The 20,267-nt window shown below is 44.9% G+C and overlaps 1 protein-coding gene across 1 annotated transcript; it reads right to left on the bottom strand.

Moving 5' to 3' along the window:
• Positions 1-1,682: 1,682 nt before the first annotated feature.
• LOC135377351 (uncharacterized) lies at positions 1,683-20,244 on the bottom strand. Its single transcript, XM_064609709.1, has 10 exons — positions 20,104-20,244; positions 17,442-17,620; positions 17,252-17,384; positions 11,790-11,923; positions 10,267-10,471; positions 9,995-10,200; positions 7,332-7,461; positions 5,067-5,200; positions 3,539-3,755; positions 1,683-3,028 (listed from the first exon to the last, which is right to left on the bottom strand). Exons 1-10 carry the CDS (start codon positions 20,171-20,173, stop codon positions 2,919-2,921), a joined length of 1,518 nt encoding a protein of 505 aa, XP_064465779.1. The 5' UTR covers positions 20,174-20,244; the 3' UTR covers positions 1,683-2,918.
• Positions 20,245-20,267: the final 23 nt, after the last annotated feature.

Below are 20,267 nucleotides of genomic sequence, written 5' to 3'. Positions count from 1 at the left end.
TAGTAACTTAAATTGCAGAGGCTGAATCAACAATTGGGACAAACACAACGCATCAGCTTCACTAGCGTCCGGTTTGCAAGCGTTTCCGAGAATGGCAGTTGACAAAAAGGTCATTAAGTACCAGTGGCAGGAATTGGACCCCTACCATGTCATCTGTTGCACAATCCACAGCGGCCAAAAACGGGAGTATGCGGGGGTTGAAGTAATTGTGCCTTGTGGTGTTAAGTCATTTCCTACTCTCTTTTTTATTTTTGTTTTTTTGCGGGATCGTGACCTTCCAGCGGTAATCCCCGAAGGCATAGACAGTATTGACACACACGGGTGTATTGCTGGGAACGTAAGTGACCCATTCTTACATGTGTTACATGTGGCGACCTTTGTTCGTCTTCAGTGGAAACGTCACTCGAGGATTTTATAGTGACTGGAATTCGGGGAGAAATCGGGTTTAACCCGAAAAAGTCACTCCCTACCAATAAACTGTCAGCCACAACTCTCGCAATTAGTCACGTAATTAAAGAGCGATAGTTATTAAGCCAGTCGGGGCTCCCTTTATTCAACGAGTAACAAAATAAAAATTTACAAATTGCATATCCCTGCACATGTTTTTGAAAATCTTGCTGCTGTGGGCTGGAGAAGACGGTGACATTGTTGGAAAGGAGCTAGCCGGAACGTTTGCCAGTTTTTACATTCTTAAAACAGCTGTGACAGGTAGCAAAAAAGAAAGTTGGTGCATCACATAACTCGTGGACATTGCACAGAACATCGAAACCACATCTAACAAAAATCACGAGGACCATTACACGGGTTTGTCACAAGCCAAAACTCACAGAACAACTCTCGAGAATGACAGAGTGGTGGTTGCAGATTCCCCCCATCTCCCACTCCATCTGTACACGGTGCTAACAGGAAACTTAAAAAAAAAAAAAAGTTGCAGATTTGTTGTTTTCTCCGGCCCTTTTCAAACATTACAAGACAGTACACGTTGTACCGGCAATCTCAATAAACGTCTTCAAGGCAGTAGTTTAACCCGGAACCGCAAGCTTGGGGAGGTGTTCCAAAAAATTGGTGGAACAGTTAAGTTGTAACAGTAGTACAGAGAAAAAGGTGTTTTTTTTTTGGGGGGGGGGGGGGGGTATTCTGGTTCAACCACTGCTTCAAGGGTGCTACTGAGCATGCCTTCCATTCTGCTTAGCCCAGTTTGGCTGGCACAGCATTTTGTCCTGTAACTTCATTGAACAGTTTGATGGGGGTCTGCTTGTAACAACGAGTGTGCGAACATGGGTGCTTGATTGTTCTAACAGCTAAGCTGAGTTATCTAGGAAAAAAGAAAAAACAGTTCATTGTTCAAACAGGTTTTACTGCACAGTCTGTCTGCTCCACAAGCCCTCTTAATTCCGGCCTTACCTCGTCTACGATCGACCCACGAATAAAGAATTCATTAAAGAACCAGATGAATCATTGACAATGCTAGCACAGTAAAGGCTACCCATAACATTGCCACTAGTGGATACGATTGCTTGTCGAGTCCACAGAAACAGTATGTGACAACAGGAAAATTAAACTAGATTAAACTAAAAAAATTAAAAATTAAATTAAAAAAATTAAACTAGGCATTGTAACTGACACGACCAACTGAACTTTGCTGCACTTCACGTTGCCAAAAAAAAAAAAAAATCTCTAGTCGCAACCAGTTTTCGCACACACAGCGTAAGGTTGCACACCAGTCTTCTTTATATTTTATATATATATGCACATCTTCAACATTCCACAGCCTGGTAAACTTTTGCATTGACATTTTTTAAAAAATCAAGTTTTTTTTTTTAAATGTGGGAATGTTTTGACACTAGATGAGCAGAACTGAAAGCACATTCTAGATAACTCACTTGTGGCAGTGCCAGTATTTCAGGGCTGACTTGTGACCTCACAAAAATGCAAATAAATAAAACGTGACGGATGCAACAGATAAAAACGATAGGAATAAAAGAAAGGAAACAAGCTTGTTCTCACGGCAACAAACAAAACAAGTCCTTTCACCATGAATAAAACAGAAGTGTGGAAGCAAGCTCGTGAATATATCGAATGCTTTGAGCTACAAACAACATCGGTGATCAAAATGACCACCAGGAAGCCATGGCGCTGAGCGTCATGCACCATGAAAACGTATGCCGAAAATGAAAGAAATGTGGCCAAAATGCGTGAAACAGTATTAGGTGACCCTAAAGCATGTCACTTTCCTGCACTGTGGCGACAAGCTGCCCAAAAAGATGAAACGGCTGTCCACAGCTGGGATTGTATTTCATGTGCAGTCAGATAGCCCCAGCTTATTTTTGCTGTATGTGTGATGAGTGTATACAGGGTGTTTTTCTTTTTTTTTTTTTTTTAATCCTTTACAGATTTTATACGAAAAAGATATGAGAAAAGCACAGATGTTGATCTTGCAGTTGAGTTACTGTAAAGGATTTTAAAAAATGCCCAGTATACACGTGTATGTATGTTGGTTTTGTTTTACGAGCTCGTCGGAACTTTCACTTCTTAACGTGTGCACGTAGGCCAATAAGAGAAAAGCAGGGACCCCCCCCATTTCTTCACATCGATAACAGCAAACACTGCTCGTTCCTTGCAAGTCCTTTTTTTTTCTCTTCCCCGGGAAGAGAGTTTGGAGAGCGGTCTTCATGAAAATGGGGTGAAGTGTAACGAAGGTTAATTAATGATGAAAACGAAAAATGAGCACTCTGCCACACAAACAGAATACTGAAGGGTGTGGAGACCTTTTTCACAACCTTGTCCTAACGATTGGCTTCAAATTCCTTGCTTAGGAAAATGCCATAGCACACAACACACACACACACACAAACCTTCAACCACTTGTGATGCACAAAAGCCACCCTGGCTTTGTATATCACGTACACAACCAGTCATCAGTGCCGATGGAAGCTGCCGTCGCTTTTGCTGAGTACGCTGTACAAAGTCAACAAAATGCCGACGCACAGCGAATAATTCGGGAGAACAGATTTGCTTGAATTACCAGCTAGAAAGAGAAACAATGTTAAAATGAGCTTCACGTTGTTATTGGGTGAGTTCGGATGCAGTCAACGTAATTAAACGTTCATTCGCACGGTCTGGTATGCTAGTATAAATGCAGCGCTATCCTTGAGAAGGTGCAAAACGAGAAATCTGCTTTGTATACAAGGGTTCTATGCACCGCATTTTTACCGCGATTCTAAGCGGCAACTTTCCGTTCAAAACTGGGTTTGCCAAAGTGTGCTCTTAAGTGTCACTTGTGTGTCTAAATCAGTCATGTTATTCTTCAAAGGAACAGTAAGATGATTCAAGTTGAACGACTCAAGTAAAACGATTAAGTTGAAAGATTATGATAAGATTTTACAAAAAGATGGATCTTTTGTGCTACGTATTCATGACATTATTCAGGTTTCACTGGTATGGATTCCCATCCCCAATGACTGTGCAGAACTTACAACTATACCTCGGAAATTTTGAAAATGAATCGGGCCTAAGAAAAGCAGTACATATATCATACCGTAATACAGTGCCCATTCCTGCGGCTGCAAGACAGTGAGCCGCTGTTCGGATGTTTCCGCATAAATTGTTCCGATCTGAGCAGTACAGCTGATGAGCAGTTGCGAGCCATTTGTCATTATACTGGGCTCAAGCAGCATGGTCAGTGTGCTAAAACTTTCGAAGGTTCTGCTTTCGTCTGCGGGAGTTTGGTCCAGGGACACATTTTCATTTTCCACCTGCAAGTATCTCAATAAATATTGAGCGCTATTGTGAAAAAGATAGCAGTGTTCAGGGTCCCCGTGCCGACTAATAACATGCTATTGACACTCCTACAAGTCTACAGAGAGAGAATTCAAGAGCCTCAACAGTTCTGTTAAAACAGAGAGCAATGAAAACATTTCATCCATGAGTATGCAAACTTGTTATGTAAATGGGGTAGCAGACGACAGCAAAAAGTTAACAGTGAGGTCACCTGAAAATGGAAATGTGGATAGCTACATTGTGACCTTTCTGAGTGCTTTGTCCCCCTTTCCAGGTATCAAGGTGAGAAAACAACTTTTCGGGTGTCTTCTCCATTGCCTTTTAGCTGAATTGTCTGCTACATTGTTTGCAATGAAATTTTGTACATTTTCACTGTTTCTTTTTTTTCAAACACTTTCCAAGTTACCACTATTATAGACAGATCTGACTTTCCTTAAAATCAAACCAGAATTTCCGAGGATTGTTCACCCCCTTGCCTAGTATTCTGAAAGTCACAAATCAAACAAATCTGACAGGTTTGCCTGATCCATGAAAGATCAGTTCCTGACACCGGTCAAACCATCCCTTTGTTATTACTAGTTTAGGCTGCCAAGGGGGACGTCGGACAAAGTAGGAGACACGACAACAGAAACAGCTTACTCTCAACTGACGAAATTTAATGCAAGGAACAAAAAAACATCAGAACTACAAGATATGATGACGTCAACAGCAATGACAGCAGGGTTAGCACACTCAAACGGCGATATCACGATCTGTGCGACTGTCATTTAGATAACCACATTCCGCAGAAGACAAGGCTATTGAAGGGGAGCTAACACAATCGGGACCATGCTGAAAAATGTTGAAGGCCTCGTGTATCTCCCTCACTGTCTGATTGGGATGCTTGGCAAGCGTGCACGTGCGGTCAAATAACGGTGTACAACCGCAATCCCTTACATGTAGTGCAAGGTGACCACTGGGCGTGTTTTTTAGTGCAGCCGCATGTTCAAGTAACCTAACATTAAGACACCTTCCAGTCTGCCCTATATAGTACTTGCCGCAGGTCAAAGGGATTTTATAAACCAAAGATGTGTCACATTTTACGAAAGGCCTCTTATGCTGGACTTCACAACCCCGGCGTGGCTAATGTCACACCAACTACCCCAACTTTGCACTTTGGTACATCCCTTTGTCTTTCGCTACAGCTAAAATGTCACTTTTACACGAGTACAACATGTCTATGAAGTGATAATAATTGACTACGACGTTTCTAAAAATGCCCAGCAATTCCCAGCCGACGATCTTACCTTAACGCCGTCCACGTACCACGTGAGGATGGCTGCTGGTTTTGATGGCCCACTTCTGCATTTGGCTTTCACTATATCGCCCATCTTGTAGATGGGATTCACATTTTCAAGCGTAGGAGGACCTTCTGGCAGCACTGAAACGTCAGCAAACACAGGCAAATGTACGCTCATGAGCCCATCCACACCCCTAGGTTGCAGTCCTTTCAAAGACAATAGCACCTTCAAGGACCTTTAAGGCTCAGCCATCTTTTCGCCTCTGATATTGTAAAACGCGGCTTATGATCGGGGCTTCAACATTTCACAAAAATATTTATATAAGCTACGGGTATGCCAAAAGAGAATCCATGGGGAATGCACAATAGTGGTCCGTTCGCAAATGTGACTGGCGACTCCTGAGTGCTAAAGATGACAGGACAGAAAGGAAGGTTGATCAATACAATGCGAAGCGCCGTTCCATTTCTCTTCATGGCTGGTTTCTGCTGCTGATTCATACTGCAACGAGTGCTAACGCCTATAGTTCTGACTCCGGATAAGCAGAACTTGCACTAACAGCTCCACGAGAGTAGAAAAAGATGCAAAATCAAGGGTTTTCAGGGACCAGTGGGAACCATGGAACAGATGCTATATAAAGTTCTAGTTCTTCACGAGTCTTGATTCCTGAGCGGAGCATCAACATATGTCACGGCGCCGTGAGACGACGGCCAGTGCCCTGGCAGGGCAGTCGTTCTAGCTCCTCCTCAGTCTTACGAGGTACCTTACAGTTAGGGCCTGACTTTTTCGGGTTTTATTTTTAGCCAAATTCGGGGGGTAAATATCGGGTGATATTTTTCATTTGAAAATTTGGGTGTATTCGGGTTAAATCCCGTTACGGCATATTCTGTCGTCAGGAATTTGGGTGTATTCGTGTGATTTTTTTTTGTTTAACAAAAATTTGCCTTAACATGGAACTAATGTTTAGCAATGTTATCAAACTGTATTTTAACGCACGCTTATGAGTGTGCCACGCGACCCGGTTGTTTTCGGGTAGATTCGGGTTAAACCCGAATTTTACAGATTTTGTTCGGGGGGTAAATATCGGGCGGATACGGGTTTAACCCTAAAAATTCAGGCCCTACTTACAGTCTAACCTCGGTAATATGACATCCTCTTGCGGTAATATCCTCGGCATCCTCGGTAGTAATATGACACGCAAAATGACATATGGCCATTTTGCTTGGGAACCGTTCCCTCCCCATCTACATTCTCCTCGTTAGTAAGACAATTCGCAAGACAATCACCGAGATTTTTTCGCGCAGATAGGAGGCAAACACTCTACGTGGATGTTATGTGTGCCTGAGGTTGAGCGAGTGGTCCTTCTGACCCACAAGTGCCCGTTGTTTTGGATGACGCAAGTCAAAGGCTGCATGCCCAGTTTCGGAATGACTCGTGATTAGAGCCTGAAGTTTTAGGGTTTAACCCGTTTTTTCACTCGGCAAATTGCCCTCACTGAGATGTCTGTAGGAACGCACACTAACTTGTTTGGCAGCAAATGCAGTTAGATCACAGTTTGTACCAAACCCGTACAGTTAGTTTGAGTAACTGAGCCAGATTTCTCCCCGAATTCGCGCGAATTTAGAGCGCACGTTAGCCTACCCGATTTTTGCCTTCCTACATTATTGCCTCCTTCCGATGGGAACCTTCGATTCGGGGTGCAAATTCGGGGAAGAAACGGGTTAAACCCTAAAACTTCAGGCTTTAAATATTATGTACACAAGAGTAACACAATCTCCATAAGTAACGCCTTATTGCAAAAATGGTGACATCCAACACGATGTCACAGCGCGAGCGGTGATGCCGAGAGATAGAGAGAGCATGTTTCTTCAGTTTGCTGCTTTGTGTTACGGTGGGATAGTTCGTTGGTTACTTTGCCTTAAAATGAGTGCGTCTATAGTGCATGCAGCTCGTCTTGTTTCGATGCTTGTGCTTCCTACTTTTAATGCTCTTAACGGTTCAAACGCCAGGGTATCGGCAATGACAGGGGCGAAAATTAGCAGAAAAAAAGGTGTGGTTTTGGGCAACGCCATTTCCTTGACGGAGAAGTCTCGCAAGCTCTCGCACGCACTGTGGAGAAAGTTTGGCACATCAAATTTGGCCCTATGCTTCTCTCACGACGACGGACGTCTGCACCCACCGCCCGCAAGTGATATGTTAGGCGTCGATAAGTGGAAACTGGAGATAAGCGTATACCACAGCTCCATTCAGCGCCCCAAAAAATATTACGCTTACCGTATACTTGAACCTTTTTTTCGAGTTGTCTGGTGCGAACTTCACCCAATATCACTTTACACATATAAATGCCTTCGGTATCAAGGTCAGAAGTATCCATGTAGACATGACCTCCGTGTGAAATGGTATGCTGCATGGAAAACCGTAAGAGTTACTGTCTCGTTGTGGTTACAGTTTGCTTCCTTTTCAATGCTGGGTGCTTATTCTGGTCACTGTCGCTGGCTCACCTGTGGCATTTTGAGAATGGCAGACTCATCTTATTTTTCTCTGCGTTCATCGATAAATTGCGAAAATTGAAAAACCTCTGCAGTCTTAACATTTGTAATGGTCTGTATATGGTCTGCTAAGCCTCGTGTGCGCGAGAGTTTCCATAGTTTTGTAGTAGTTCGAACGTTCCTACAATACTATTCATGATTGCGGGAGGGGTCAAGAACATGATACACATACACACAACCGCCTTCTACCAAATGATTCATTTCAATGACGGTAACATTGCCTCGAGTTTGAGGGAAACGAAAAGATGGGACGAGAAGGACACACGACAGACTCACGATCCAGCAAAGAGTATAGTTTAATACGCACCAAACATACAGGGGGAGAAAATGAGGCTAACAAAGCGTAGCTAGGAGGTTAATAAAGGGCAACGAGGATATGAGAACGCAACGAGGCCATCCGGGGTAACGGGGTTAAGGAGAGTGGTTTAATGAGAGGGTTTCAACAGAGTTTAAAGATACTTTAAAGAGAGGTTAATAAGAGTTTAATGCACAGCAAAACGTACAGGGGTAGAGAACGAGGTTAACCAAGGGTAGCGAGGATAAGAGAACACAACGAGGTCAAGAGTCAATTCCATCAAGGTCAGACTACGTGGGGGCGCTCACACTTGGTGTGAACCTGCGATCTAGAAACTCTATTCCCTCTTAAGTCAGCTCAATGGACCCTCCCGTGCAATGAATGGTGTTGGAATTAACCAAATCGCCCGCATTAAACGCTATTTTGGTTCCTACGATATTTACTTTGTTGCACTTTTATGATTTCAAAGCATAGCATGCAACTTTCTTGTTTCAGTTTTAGCAAAAATGCCTTCTAGAGTTTATTTCAGAGGCACTGTGGTTCTCAGAAAGCTCAGAAAAATGGCATGATATGGTATTGGCAACTTAGAGAGGAGAGTGGTTTTTAAGTTTTCATTTACTGAAACAGGTCTGGAAGCTGAAAAATTTTTGAGTACTCCATATATAACTGACAAAACTTTTGATGTCTGCCATCCCAGGGGTATTTTTTATGGAGCAGAACTACTGTACTTTATCTCAGGAAATACGGTACACTTGCCGGGTGACTAATTTTTCCGCTGGTGAGCTACGCATCGAAAATGTTTAGAAAAGAGATGAATACGTTGCTTAAATGAAATTAACTTGGAGAGCTATCGTGTCTGCCATTGCTACTTGCGCTAATTTCAGTGGGTGAATTTGGTTTCTCACTTAACTCGACTGTGTTCAATGCAAGCGTGCATAGTACATTTCGAGTTGACTAATTTGAATGCAGAAGCAGTTCACAGAATAAGCATAGCAGCAGAACAAAGGAAGCCAAAATCACTATGTCTGAAAAGCATCAAATTGTCCATTTGGGTCCAAAAAGGCTGCCCAGCAGGTACGGAGAAAATATTTATGCATAAACATTAACCGCAATACATATTTTGATGGTCAAACACTGTGTATTCACACGAGCGACATTCCCCGCGGTAGCGGAGGAGTCGAGAAATGTCGTAGCCTTCTGAGCGCGAGCACTCAACATCCAGTGTTCACCTACACTGCTAATCGTGGGGAGTATCCTGCAACACAGTCACAAGATATTCCGTAGCAGACGACAGGAGAGACGCTGACGGCGTCGTCTGCAAAGTGTCGTCTGCTAAGTATGCTGTACGCCACCCTGCGACTAAGCGCGAGTGCTCAATGTCCAGTGTTTACCTACACTGCTAACCGTGGGGAATATCCTGCAACACAGCCACAAGATATTCCGTAGCAGACGACAGGAGAGACGCTGACGGCGTCGTCTGCAAAGTGTCGTCTGCTAAGTATGCTGTACGCCACCCCGCGACTAAGCGCGAGTGCTCAATGTCCAGTGTTTACCTACACTGCTAACTGTGGGGAATATCCTGCAACACAGTCACAAGATATTCCGTAGCAGACGACAGGAGAGACGCTGACGGCATCGTCTGCAAAGTGTCGTCTGCTAAGTATGCTGTACGCCACCCCGCGACTAAGCGCGAGTGCTCAATGTCCAGTGTTTACCTACACTGCTAACCGTGGGGAATATCCTGCAACACAGTCACAAGATATTCCGTAGCAGACGACAGGAGAGACGCTGACGGCGTCGTCCGCAAAGTGTCGTCTGCTAAGTACGCTGTACGCCACTCCCGATATTCCACACCGTGTGAATGCTCACATAACATGGGACGGGCCTTCGTCTCTATGAGTGTTTTTGCTTTTTCTTCCACTAGAATCTTCCGTGAGGATGTTGCTCGCGTGCATACACAGACATGGACACATTGTTAGCAACGTCTGCCACTGAACGCCAAACAAAAACAGATTCATTTCTGCGGGTCGTCGGGCAGGAGAATAAGCAGCCCTTTTGCACTGGGAGACAACACACAGCGTCAACATACTCACGTTAACGTGAACACCCTGCGGGCTTTGGTGCAGTGTGGGACGCTGGGCGCCCGGGGTGTCCCGATAGAACGGCTGGTTGTCCTTGTGCCAAACAAAGGTGTGAGCCCCTTCGGCAGTGCAGTTCAACCAAAACCCCTGACCATGGACGACGACTGTGGGAACCGAGAGTCTGGCTGACCCTGCTCGTAAATTACCTGCCAAAAAATCTGGGACAAATATATTCTTTAACATATCGTTGTGCTCTACAGAGAAAAAAATGAAAGTCGCCATACCCGAGGCATAGCCCAAAGTAATCATCCTCACGGAGGACTTTCTTTCCATTTCGGGGAGGCCTCGAATATGCATTACACACGTCAGGTTCATGACGCCGTTGATGAAGTTTGCTTTGTCTGCCTTCAGTGTTATGTTGATTGTGCCAGTTTCCAATTCTTGCGAATTTCGTGTCAGCGCCACTCCCTGCGACACGTCTGCATCCGGCTGTAAAAAGACATTTCCTCCGTACATTACATTTTAAGACGGGATCATTCAGACAAGCATAATCAGGCAGGGCATAACAAATGAGTGTGGTTCTGTAGATGGGTAGAAATCCAGCGAACCGGTAGAGATGTAGGAAGGGCGTTGCCTCAGGACAGCAGCCGCCGATATTTCGAACAGAGACTGTTCTTCTTCTGGGCCAAGTATGGTTCTGGTTCTGGCCAGTATAATTTTGGGTTTTCGAATTTACCAAAAAAAGAAGGAAAAAAAGAAAGAAAGGATACCGTTAAAATTTAACGGCAATTTGGATTTATATATGTTCCAGTAACCGAGAGCTGAGCAAAAGAAGCCATGCCCCGATGATTGTTTGGTGGGATTTGTTTCCTTTCGTGCCAAGATTGCCATCCATCGTGCAAAACCCTTTCGTTTATCAACGTGCGAAGCATCCATTATAATTAGGGCCTGACTTTTTAGGGTTAAACCCGTATCCGCCCGATATTTACCCCCCGAACGAAATCTGTAAAATTCGGGTTTAACCCGAATCTACCCGAAAACATCCGGGTCGCGTGGCACACTCATAAGCATGCATTAAGATAAGGTTTGATAACATTGCTAAACATTAGTTCCATGTTAAGACAAATTTTTATTAAACAAAAAGATCACCCGAATACACCCGAATTCCTGACGACAGAACATGCCGTAACGGGATTTAACCCGAATACACCCGAATTTTCAAATGAAAAATATCACCCGATATTTACCCCCCGAATTTGGCCAAAAATAAAACCCGAAAAAGTCAGGCCCTAATTATAATGCAGGCTTTCTCCATCTTTGCCTAAGGGAACCCTGATATTGGAGTCGTTGAACAGGGTACAGTATTAGTGATACTACGTATTTGACACGGAGGGGCAGTTTTACCCAGGTTTACTTGGAAAACATCCAATGCCTAGGGTTTCCTCTTCCCTTTTCTGCGAATCATCTTACTGTCCTCTTGAAAGGGCACCTATTTGTTGTTGCGCATACATGGGGTTCCGCGTTTTGGGGCTTTACAATTTTCCAGGTTTGGGAGGGAAAAATCAGGTGCTATTTACGCGCGAGAATTCAGGGAGAAATCAGGCGCTATGACCTGATGGATCCTTCGATGGGTCCTTCAACTTCCATCGATGGGATCATTAATTTTACGTAGAGAACTTTTAAATCAATGCGCGTACTGTCTCCACTACGTCTTACATTTTTCTCAGAATGCCTATGTAGCGTATTACGTGCGTATGTGCGTCCCTTCTTGTGCCACCCGACAGGAAGCCGGTGAAACGTAACTTACCTGCTTGCCGTTGATAAGCCAGTAAAGCCTAGGCAGGGGTTTGGATGGCCCGCTGCTGCAGCTGGCACGTATCTCCTGGCCCATGTGATACTGTGCTTGCATACCCTCTATGACAGGGCCGCGAGGGTTTGCCACTGTAATATCGTGCAAATTGAGATGGCAAGCATTAATATGTGATGACGCCTTGTTTTTTTTTGTTTTTTTTTCAGATACAAGGTGGAAGATGTTGCCAGCTCCTAGTGGACATAGTCCAGGTGGTGGTCCCACATTGGGAAATGTAGTGTTGAGCCTTAAGTGTTGTCTTTCACTGCCTCAGCTACGATGACGTTACATGAGATGCTGCCTGTCTGCTACAAATGTGTTTGTCTGCGTGAATGTAAGAGAGGATGTGTTGATGGTGTCCCTGTGTTTCCTAGCATGGCTTGGTACATTGATGAGAGGGTGCAGCTAGCATGATCGTGTAGTAGCAGGTAGCATCACTGACCAGGAATCCCATCGCTGGTGCCTTTTTATCGACCGACATTCTTCAATTGAAATGTTTAGCCATAAATAGAAAGGTCGCATCCTTTTGCTGATACAGAAGGAGAAGTAATTTGGTCATTCATCAATTACTTGGACTAACGGTGACCTCTTTGGCAGGACGTGTAAGGTCACACTTTCTGATGAGTGGTCTCTTGAACAGCCTCGTGGATTAATTGAGTGATGCTAAACACCCTATTAAAAACATGTTCCGTGGGAAAAACGAAAAAGCGAGCAAGCAAAAACATTGCAGGCAGAAACTGTGGGACTTCTTTTTTTCCACCTTGTAGCTGAAAAATGGGTTTACTAATCGCATTGAACATCAAATGTCCGAGATGACAAGTTGTTTAGAGTGCTTTCGGTGCCACTTGCCAATGATTTAAAGTGGTTACGAAGGCACTGTTCATCTCTCGCGCTTGGTGAGAGAATGGACACCTCCGTACCGAAATTTTAGGACGTGCATGTCTTCAGGAATCATGACGTATGAGCGACGCGCCGTTCTTTCTTGTCCAATATGATGCCGACTACAATACCAAAGAAATCTTTTTTTCATTCGTGCAAAACACTGTACGCCACCTGCTGCGAGTACGTAATTTTTTTTCACCCTTCCATCGGCAATAGAAGACATGGCACTAGGCGACACGTTCAGGCTTTAGCGGATACAATATTTGAAATGAACCTTTGAACGTTTTGCTACCTGCGAAGCATGCTGGCGTATCTCAAGCAACACTCAGTACCTGCAATATCCTACTTTCTGCATTTTTCTCTTTTTTTCCCAATGTTATAGAATGTACAATGCTGAGACAAAAATGTCTCTGGCGTTGGATTCAGCCTTTGTACCCACTTTAAAGACAAGTTCACCAAACGCAGCAAAAAATGCCACAGAAATGCAAAAAATTGTCCAACAAATCTGAAGCTTCCAAAGCAATAATTTATCACCAAAACTAGCAAAAAAAATAGGAGCCAACCCATTAGCGCAGATGCATGTCACAAAGCTAGGGTGGCCAACCGAGGTGTTTGCAACTTTACATTAATTTCTTCCACTCAAGGTTAATTCGGACAGCAAAGTAAAAAGGCACGCAAAGCTCTCCACACAGTTCGTACGTCATGCTTAATATATCAAGGGTGAAAAGCCGCCGAGTGAGCCAAACATAATGCGGGCCAACTTGGACTCCATTAGTGACAATTAGAAAGTATGCGTGTTAGAAAGCACGAATATGGGCATGCACATATCGGAGATGCCCTCCCAACCCAAAAGGGACAAACCTGGTTTCAAAAGGCACACCATCGTCCCAGGACAGATTTCAATGAGTTACAAATAATCAATTTCCACAGATAATCAATCACAAATAAAATCGAAACAACAAGAAAATGAGTGTGCAGCCAGCTGTTCTGCAGTCTTCTTCGAGAGCTACAGTTATCTCTATATTTATCAATCTCTCAATAGTACACCTTGGTATGTTTATTGGAACATGAGCTCCCTCCTCAGATTTAAAGCGCATAGAAGTACAGTGGCGATTTTGCATTTACTTAGCAGATGCAACGAAAGCTCTTTCATGTGGATGTTGCCCATCTCTGCAATTCCTCACAGGTGATGTAACCCTACTAGACTTAGACCTACAACCTGTGATGTGGAGCAAAGTGTTACAACCTCTTTAGCAGCTATAAAGTAAGGACAGGGAAGACACACCACAAGCCAACGTGTTCATTTACGCGGGCAAAAAATCCGAGACGAAAGACATTCAAAGCTCCTCACAGTTTTATTACGTGCATCTTGGTACAAATTGTCGAAACGGGTTCACTTACAAAGCGCAGGACTGCAAAGCATGTCTCAACATGATGTTCATGTTCATTACCACTACCACAATCTTCAGTACTACATGCAAATTTTTATTTCCTGGACATTGACAAACAAACTGTTCAACGTTTCTGTCCAATTAAACCCCGCTGACGAAAGAGAAAGGCATACAAGAAAAACCGACCAACTGCAGCGGGAAAGTTTAAAAAAAAGATGTTAACAGTGCTCTTTCATAGCGCAATCACTTCCTCGTAACTGCAGCGACTTGTACAAAATTGTGAGCTATAGTGATTCCACCCTTAACAAACATACTCGTAATACTTCTTATATCCGCCAGAACATTTTGCCGGTCAGTCACATAGAATGGCACAGGATGCTGCCACAGAAATGCATCTCAATGCTATAAAACATGCAAGTTCCCAATAAGGACGTCCATCCCAACGTCGTACCAAGCGTTGCACGTCACTATGACCTCAAGCTCATCTTGCAAGAGTGGCATGCGCAAGCCGAAGCGTACTCAGATGTCCAGATACGACTGCTTGGATGCAAATAAGCGAGAGACTGCACTCACATTCTGTTAGCTGTCAGACAGGAGACATGTGAGGATGTCACAGCAGACACATTCCTAGCATTCCACGTTGAAGACAAAGCTGTGCAAATACCTGACACTGCTAATCTGTAGCGTCATGAGACAACAAGGCTACAGCGGTCTGGATGCGATCATCAACGATGCTAAGATGGATGAATTTTTTTCCCATCTAAGGGCTCTCCAACATGAGCTGCAATATCGGCACTGCACATTAAAGGAGCAATGAAATGACGGTCGGAACCGTGCTTCGCTCATCAAGCACTCTACCAGGAGTCACCACGCACAATATTCTCCCTGAAAGGGGCCTCGTCAGAGCGCTATTTCATTTACAGAGACTTCCTCAAAAACTAACCGTGATGTAGCACCAGCATAGAGACATTGTTGAGTGCCTTCAGTGCCTGTTCACTGGTAACGTACGAAAGTAAAGTGTGCAGCAAAAGGACGCGGACAAGCGGCATAAGACAGTAAACGACAGATAGACCTGCACGCTCGCAACTAGCGGAAGTTTAATGGGTAAAGACAATATATACATTACACAAGGCCAACAACCAATGACAAAACAGTAGCTAGCACGCGGAGCGATAACAAAAAAAAAACGAGGCCGCAGAGGTTGGACAAATTCCGCGTGTAATCTTGACAGGCAAGGAATTGTTTCTCCGGTTTAGTTAAGGAAAGTGATGGCACACTTATGCACGTGTTGCCGCGCAAACTTACGTGGAATGCCTCCAGAATTTCACGGACAGTTTTGTTGGAACTCTCGCCGATTATCCTAGCATCTTAGAAACCCGGCGAACAAGAACAGTCCCTGCAATGTACTGGCAGATGGCAAGAAGGAGTGCATCCTATAGACGACGCGTGCACGAGGAGTCTAACATCGAGGCAGCGGCCAGACTGGCCAATATAAAAACTACCACAATCCAACAGTATGGAGTAAACCACTCCTATATCACACTCCACCAATGGACACTCGTGCATAGCAGGGACTGTTCTTGTTCGTCGGGGTTCAAAGATACTAAGAGTAATCGGCGAGAGTTCCGATAAAACTGTCCGTGAAATTCTGGAGGCATTCCGCGTAAGCTTGCACAGCAACGCACGCATACGTGTGCCATCACTTTCCTTTTAACTAAGCGGGAGAAACAATTCCTTGCCTGTTAAGATTACACGTGGAATTCGTCCAACCTCTGCGGCCTCATTTTTTGTCATCGCTCCACCACGTCCCTTTGCTGCGCAGTTTTTACTTTAGTACGCACTTTCACCAACTATTACCCTGCTTCAACTCGCTTGTCTCGTTTCAACTGCGAGGTCTTATTTCGCGGCGAAAATTTGTTCAGTATAGATGGCGCTGCCTGACGTCATGCTCTCACATCATTCATTTACTTATAAACTATCTGAAAGAGCTGAGCAGTTTCTAGAGGGTGTGCCTCTCTCAAACCCTAAAATTTTGAGGGAGGAGGCTTTCACTGCTCCTTTAATGTCCCTTCTGGTGGATGACGTGTCTAAGACCATGCAGTCAAGCTGGTACAATGTTAAAACCGAACTTGACAACGTAACACACTCCTGGTCAACCATCACCCCGAAATGGCATCGTTCTCTCTACTGATTCATCGAAAATGGGATGGATCCGCCTATTTTGGACACATTAAGCAGTGTCCAAAATAGGTGGTTCCATCTCATTTTCAGCGAATCAGGAGACAGAATGTTATCATTTGGAATGACGGTTGTCTCCGGGCTGTGTGATCAAGCTCTGTTTTAACCTCCTTGGTTCCAACTCAGGACCTCGAGACCAGCGCACGTTATCAACTGATCCACCAGAGCAAATTTCTATTTCCATTAAGTGTCCACTCTCACTTAATTTTCAAACTTGCACTATGTCAAATTTTTCTAGTTCAAGTGTTGAACCAGTCAGAAGTGGTGAACAGTGATTTGCATTGTGAGTCGTTCATTGCATTGTGAGTCATTCGAAAAATACATATGCCTCGCCAAAAAAAGAGAGGTATGTCACATTCCACTATCCCGTTGCGCTTCTTACATGGGCCAGACGGAACGTTACATAGTAGACTGCCCGCGAGAGCGTGCTAATGCTGTCGGGAATCGGTTAGCGAAACATGTCTCTCGGTGCTTCCAAGTTTTCGAGCAAACAAAATGTCTTTATCGAACGTTGTGGGCCTTGAGACGTGTAATCGTGGTAACCTAAATGGTAAGACACGTCCCAATTCGTTCTATTCCTCCGAGTATCTCCGAGTGACGCTTTTTTTCTTTTTCTTTTTTTTCGTGTTACAACTATAATGCTATGAATAGTGTACAGATGTCTGGAAAGTCTGCTGGAACCACGCACAGAAAACGTTGGAGAGCACAGCCGGAGGTGCTGGCATTCGACCCCACCCTTAACCTTAGGATGACCTCACCTTGACCTGACCTTGACCTGACCCTAGCATGACCTTGGAGGTACGGATCAGATCCACTCATCGCTGGTCTCAAGGTCCCTGGTACAGTCCTAAGCCAAAGCCGCACGCACACGAGAGCCTCAAAAAGCACGGGTCTATGCGGACTACTTACCTACCACCTGCAAGTGCAGGTGAGCCCGCTGAGGCAGGTGACCCGGAGCTGCGGCTATGTCGCACAGGAATGTGCCTTCGGTCTGCCTATCCGTGTACAGCAGCAGCACGCTACCTTCCCTTGACTTTGTTTGCTAAGGTACAAGTGTGCCCTCAGAGGACGCAATGAGAGACACTTGGGGAAAACTCACATCCACATAGACTCCTGGCACACTGAAGACGTGCGTCGACGGCTCGGCCCCACGCTCAAACGTGTAGAAGAGGATGTTGTCCTTGTACCACCACACTTGGTTGATACTCTCTGCCGTACAGTTGAGCCAGATAGACTCTCCGCGCAAGACCATGTGCCTTCCCAGGATGCGTACCGAAGCTGCCGTTGGAACATTTAGTACTACCGTAAGCGTTACCTGTACTCAACATGCACTTTTAACATGCGTCGAAGTATCCCTCCGGTTGCTAAGTGTACCTAAGTTGGCCCTTACTAATGGATCTACCGGTCTCTTCACCTAAAGGAGCAGTCAAATTGTTTGATTGTATTGACTGTTTGTATGGTGCACCATTAGGGAGGCTCTCTGGCCATTCATGGGCACCAGAAAAATACAAATAAATAAATAAATAAATGACATGCAGAGCCCCACTTAATGCTGTAAGAGGGTCTCTGTCAAGGCCTTCCTGCATGCAGTTTCAGTGCAGACTAGCCTGAAAGACGAGAGCAGATCGAGAGGCAGACGTGTGCTGAGGAATGTCAGTGCAGAAAAATATGATACAAACCTTCTGTGAGCACTCTAGAGTATTGACTCGGAACTTGTTTTCTGCTCGCGCCGTTATTCGTCCCTGCTGTCAAGAGTATAGCCAGTTTTGCTCCAGAGGCAGTAAATGAGTTCCAAATACAGCCTTGGAAAAGGCTTCGTGTGCAGTAAAGTGACACTGAACGTGCAGCCCGCTATATGCTGCCATGACTTGGGGAGCGTAGTGCGAGGCCAACTTCACTCATTCTCTTACGGGCTCTCTCGAAGATTTCAAAGATTTCTCAGATTAAAGAGCTCTATTTCTGTGCAGGAACACCCGCTGTTCCTCACGCATCGTGGAGTCACTAAATCTCCGCTTCGGGGTAGCGACACTGAGTTCCATGGGCGAGCAGGAGAGCCATTTTGTTTCCGTGCTCACGATGCCATCTATGAAGTGCGCTCTGAAACGTGGCTTTCTGTTGCGAGAAGTTAGACACCAAGGTGGATAACTTAACCTTGTCGGGACGCTCTCGTGGACAATACATGAATTATCGCGTGACAATCACACACGCTTGTGACAGGGAGCATCATGTTTGCTTGTCTTTGATCCTCAACTGGGGATAGCATTGGTATGGAGCTGAAACAAAATGGCATCTTTTTCTTTTCTTTCCTCGTTAGCACCGTCAACCAACTGTGGACAGCAGGAAGGAGGGGTTGGTATGCATCCCAAATGGCCGACCAAAATGGTGTCTCATGCTCGCCTGCGCTGGAACTGTTGCTTCTCAGAAGCCAAGCTTATTTAGTAGCTCGAGTGCAACACACTCCAGCCTAAAACGAAAAATTTTGGAGGGGTATTCCACTCGCTCAACTAAGACTCAGGAAAGTGGTTTCGGAAAATTATGGAATTGACTATAAGCTTCCACAATGAAATCAGAAAAAGGTGAGGTTACGGCCCTCCTGGGTGTGGAGCTTGAGTGCTTGTCTACCTCGAGTTTTAATAGACCCACGGGCATTGCAAAAAGGGCTGAAGCATCACTGGTGGTCCTTTTCGTATAATTTTGGCATGGACACCACCAAGTGAAGTCTCCCACCTGTGCCTCACTCAATGGGGCAGGATGTCTTCCTTCCTCCCATTTTTTGCCACAACGTTTGAGAAGGAAAAGAATCACATACAAAGTGTGGCATCCTTTTGTGTCCCTTGCAAAACCATGGCATTTTATTGTGTGCTTTGCTGTCAAAACTCACTTTGAAAGCCTATAGATATTCAGAGAAATGGTCAAAACAACCAACAACAGTATTTAAAAGTTTTTCCTGCACTGTGCAACTTTGTCGTCTGCTGTACTGCACTTTCCAGGGCAAAACTCATCAGAACAATCGTCTGTTCTGAACAAATGCCTATCTGCAATCCGAGTATGACGAAATCGGAGCATCAATCGGAATCGCAGGAAGTACCGCGCTTCATACGCTCGCCACGCTCGCCGCACAATCGCAGGGGGGGTTACCACGGGGCGGTCCTTTATTCGCTCCAATGAATATCCTGGCAGCCTTCCAAGGGCTGCACTTCACAGCCAACTTGATATAAAGTAAGAGACAAATATATATAAAAAAAAAAGCAACTCGGAAAAGAGGGGAGCAGGTGACAGCAACGGTCATCCTCTGCACGTGCCTCAAGAATGACCGTTAATATAAACTGCAATAAATACAAGTCCAAGAGGAAGTTTCTAGTATTTTTTTTTAGACATGTCAATGTAGACGCCGCACTGCTATGAAATATTCACCATCTTATGCAACGGCGGGGACCAGGTGACGGGGACAGCTTTTACAGCATTGATATCCCAGATAAACTTGTTCAACAGGGAACGGCTGTGTCCATCACAATCACTGGCCCTGCAGATCTATGATTTTTCTTTGGAGGGGGTGAGGGGTCCTGCCTTGGACGGCATCGCACATCGTAATACACTACCTAAGTTCAACTGAAACTCTATGTAATGACAGAATTTGAGGCGGTGGGAGATGTCAGAACACCCGAATCCCCAGTCATCACCACCTAGATCAATGTTAGCGCGCAACCCGGTTGCGCGGTACGTAGCGCGCGGCCCACGCTATGACAATCAGGACAACTTACTCATTGTATTGGGTAACCATATGATGATAGAGGTGACGGTGACACACAGGACAAAATACACGCGGCTCATAACGGTTAACAAAACCACGACGAAACAAAACCGTCTAACCACTACATACGAGCCATTTCGCTGCAAGTGACCCGCGCGCCCTCCTGCTTTTGAA

This window comes from Ornithodoros turicata, chromosome 1, assembly GCF_037126465.1.
Source record: "Ornithodoros turicata isolate Travis chromosome 1, ASM3712646v1, whole genome shotgun sequence".
Lineage (NCBI taxonomy): Eukaryota > Metazoa > Arthropoda > Arachnida > Ixodida > Argasidae > Ornithodoros > Ornithodoros turicata.
The sequence above is the reverse complement of the archived record's forward strand: the minus strand, read 5'-3'. Positions and strand labels throughout refer to the sequence as shown.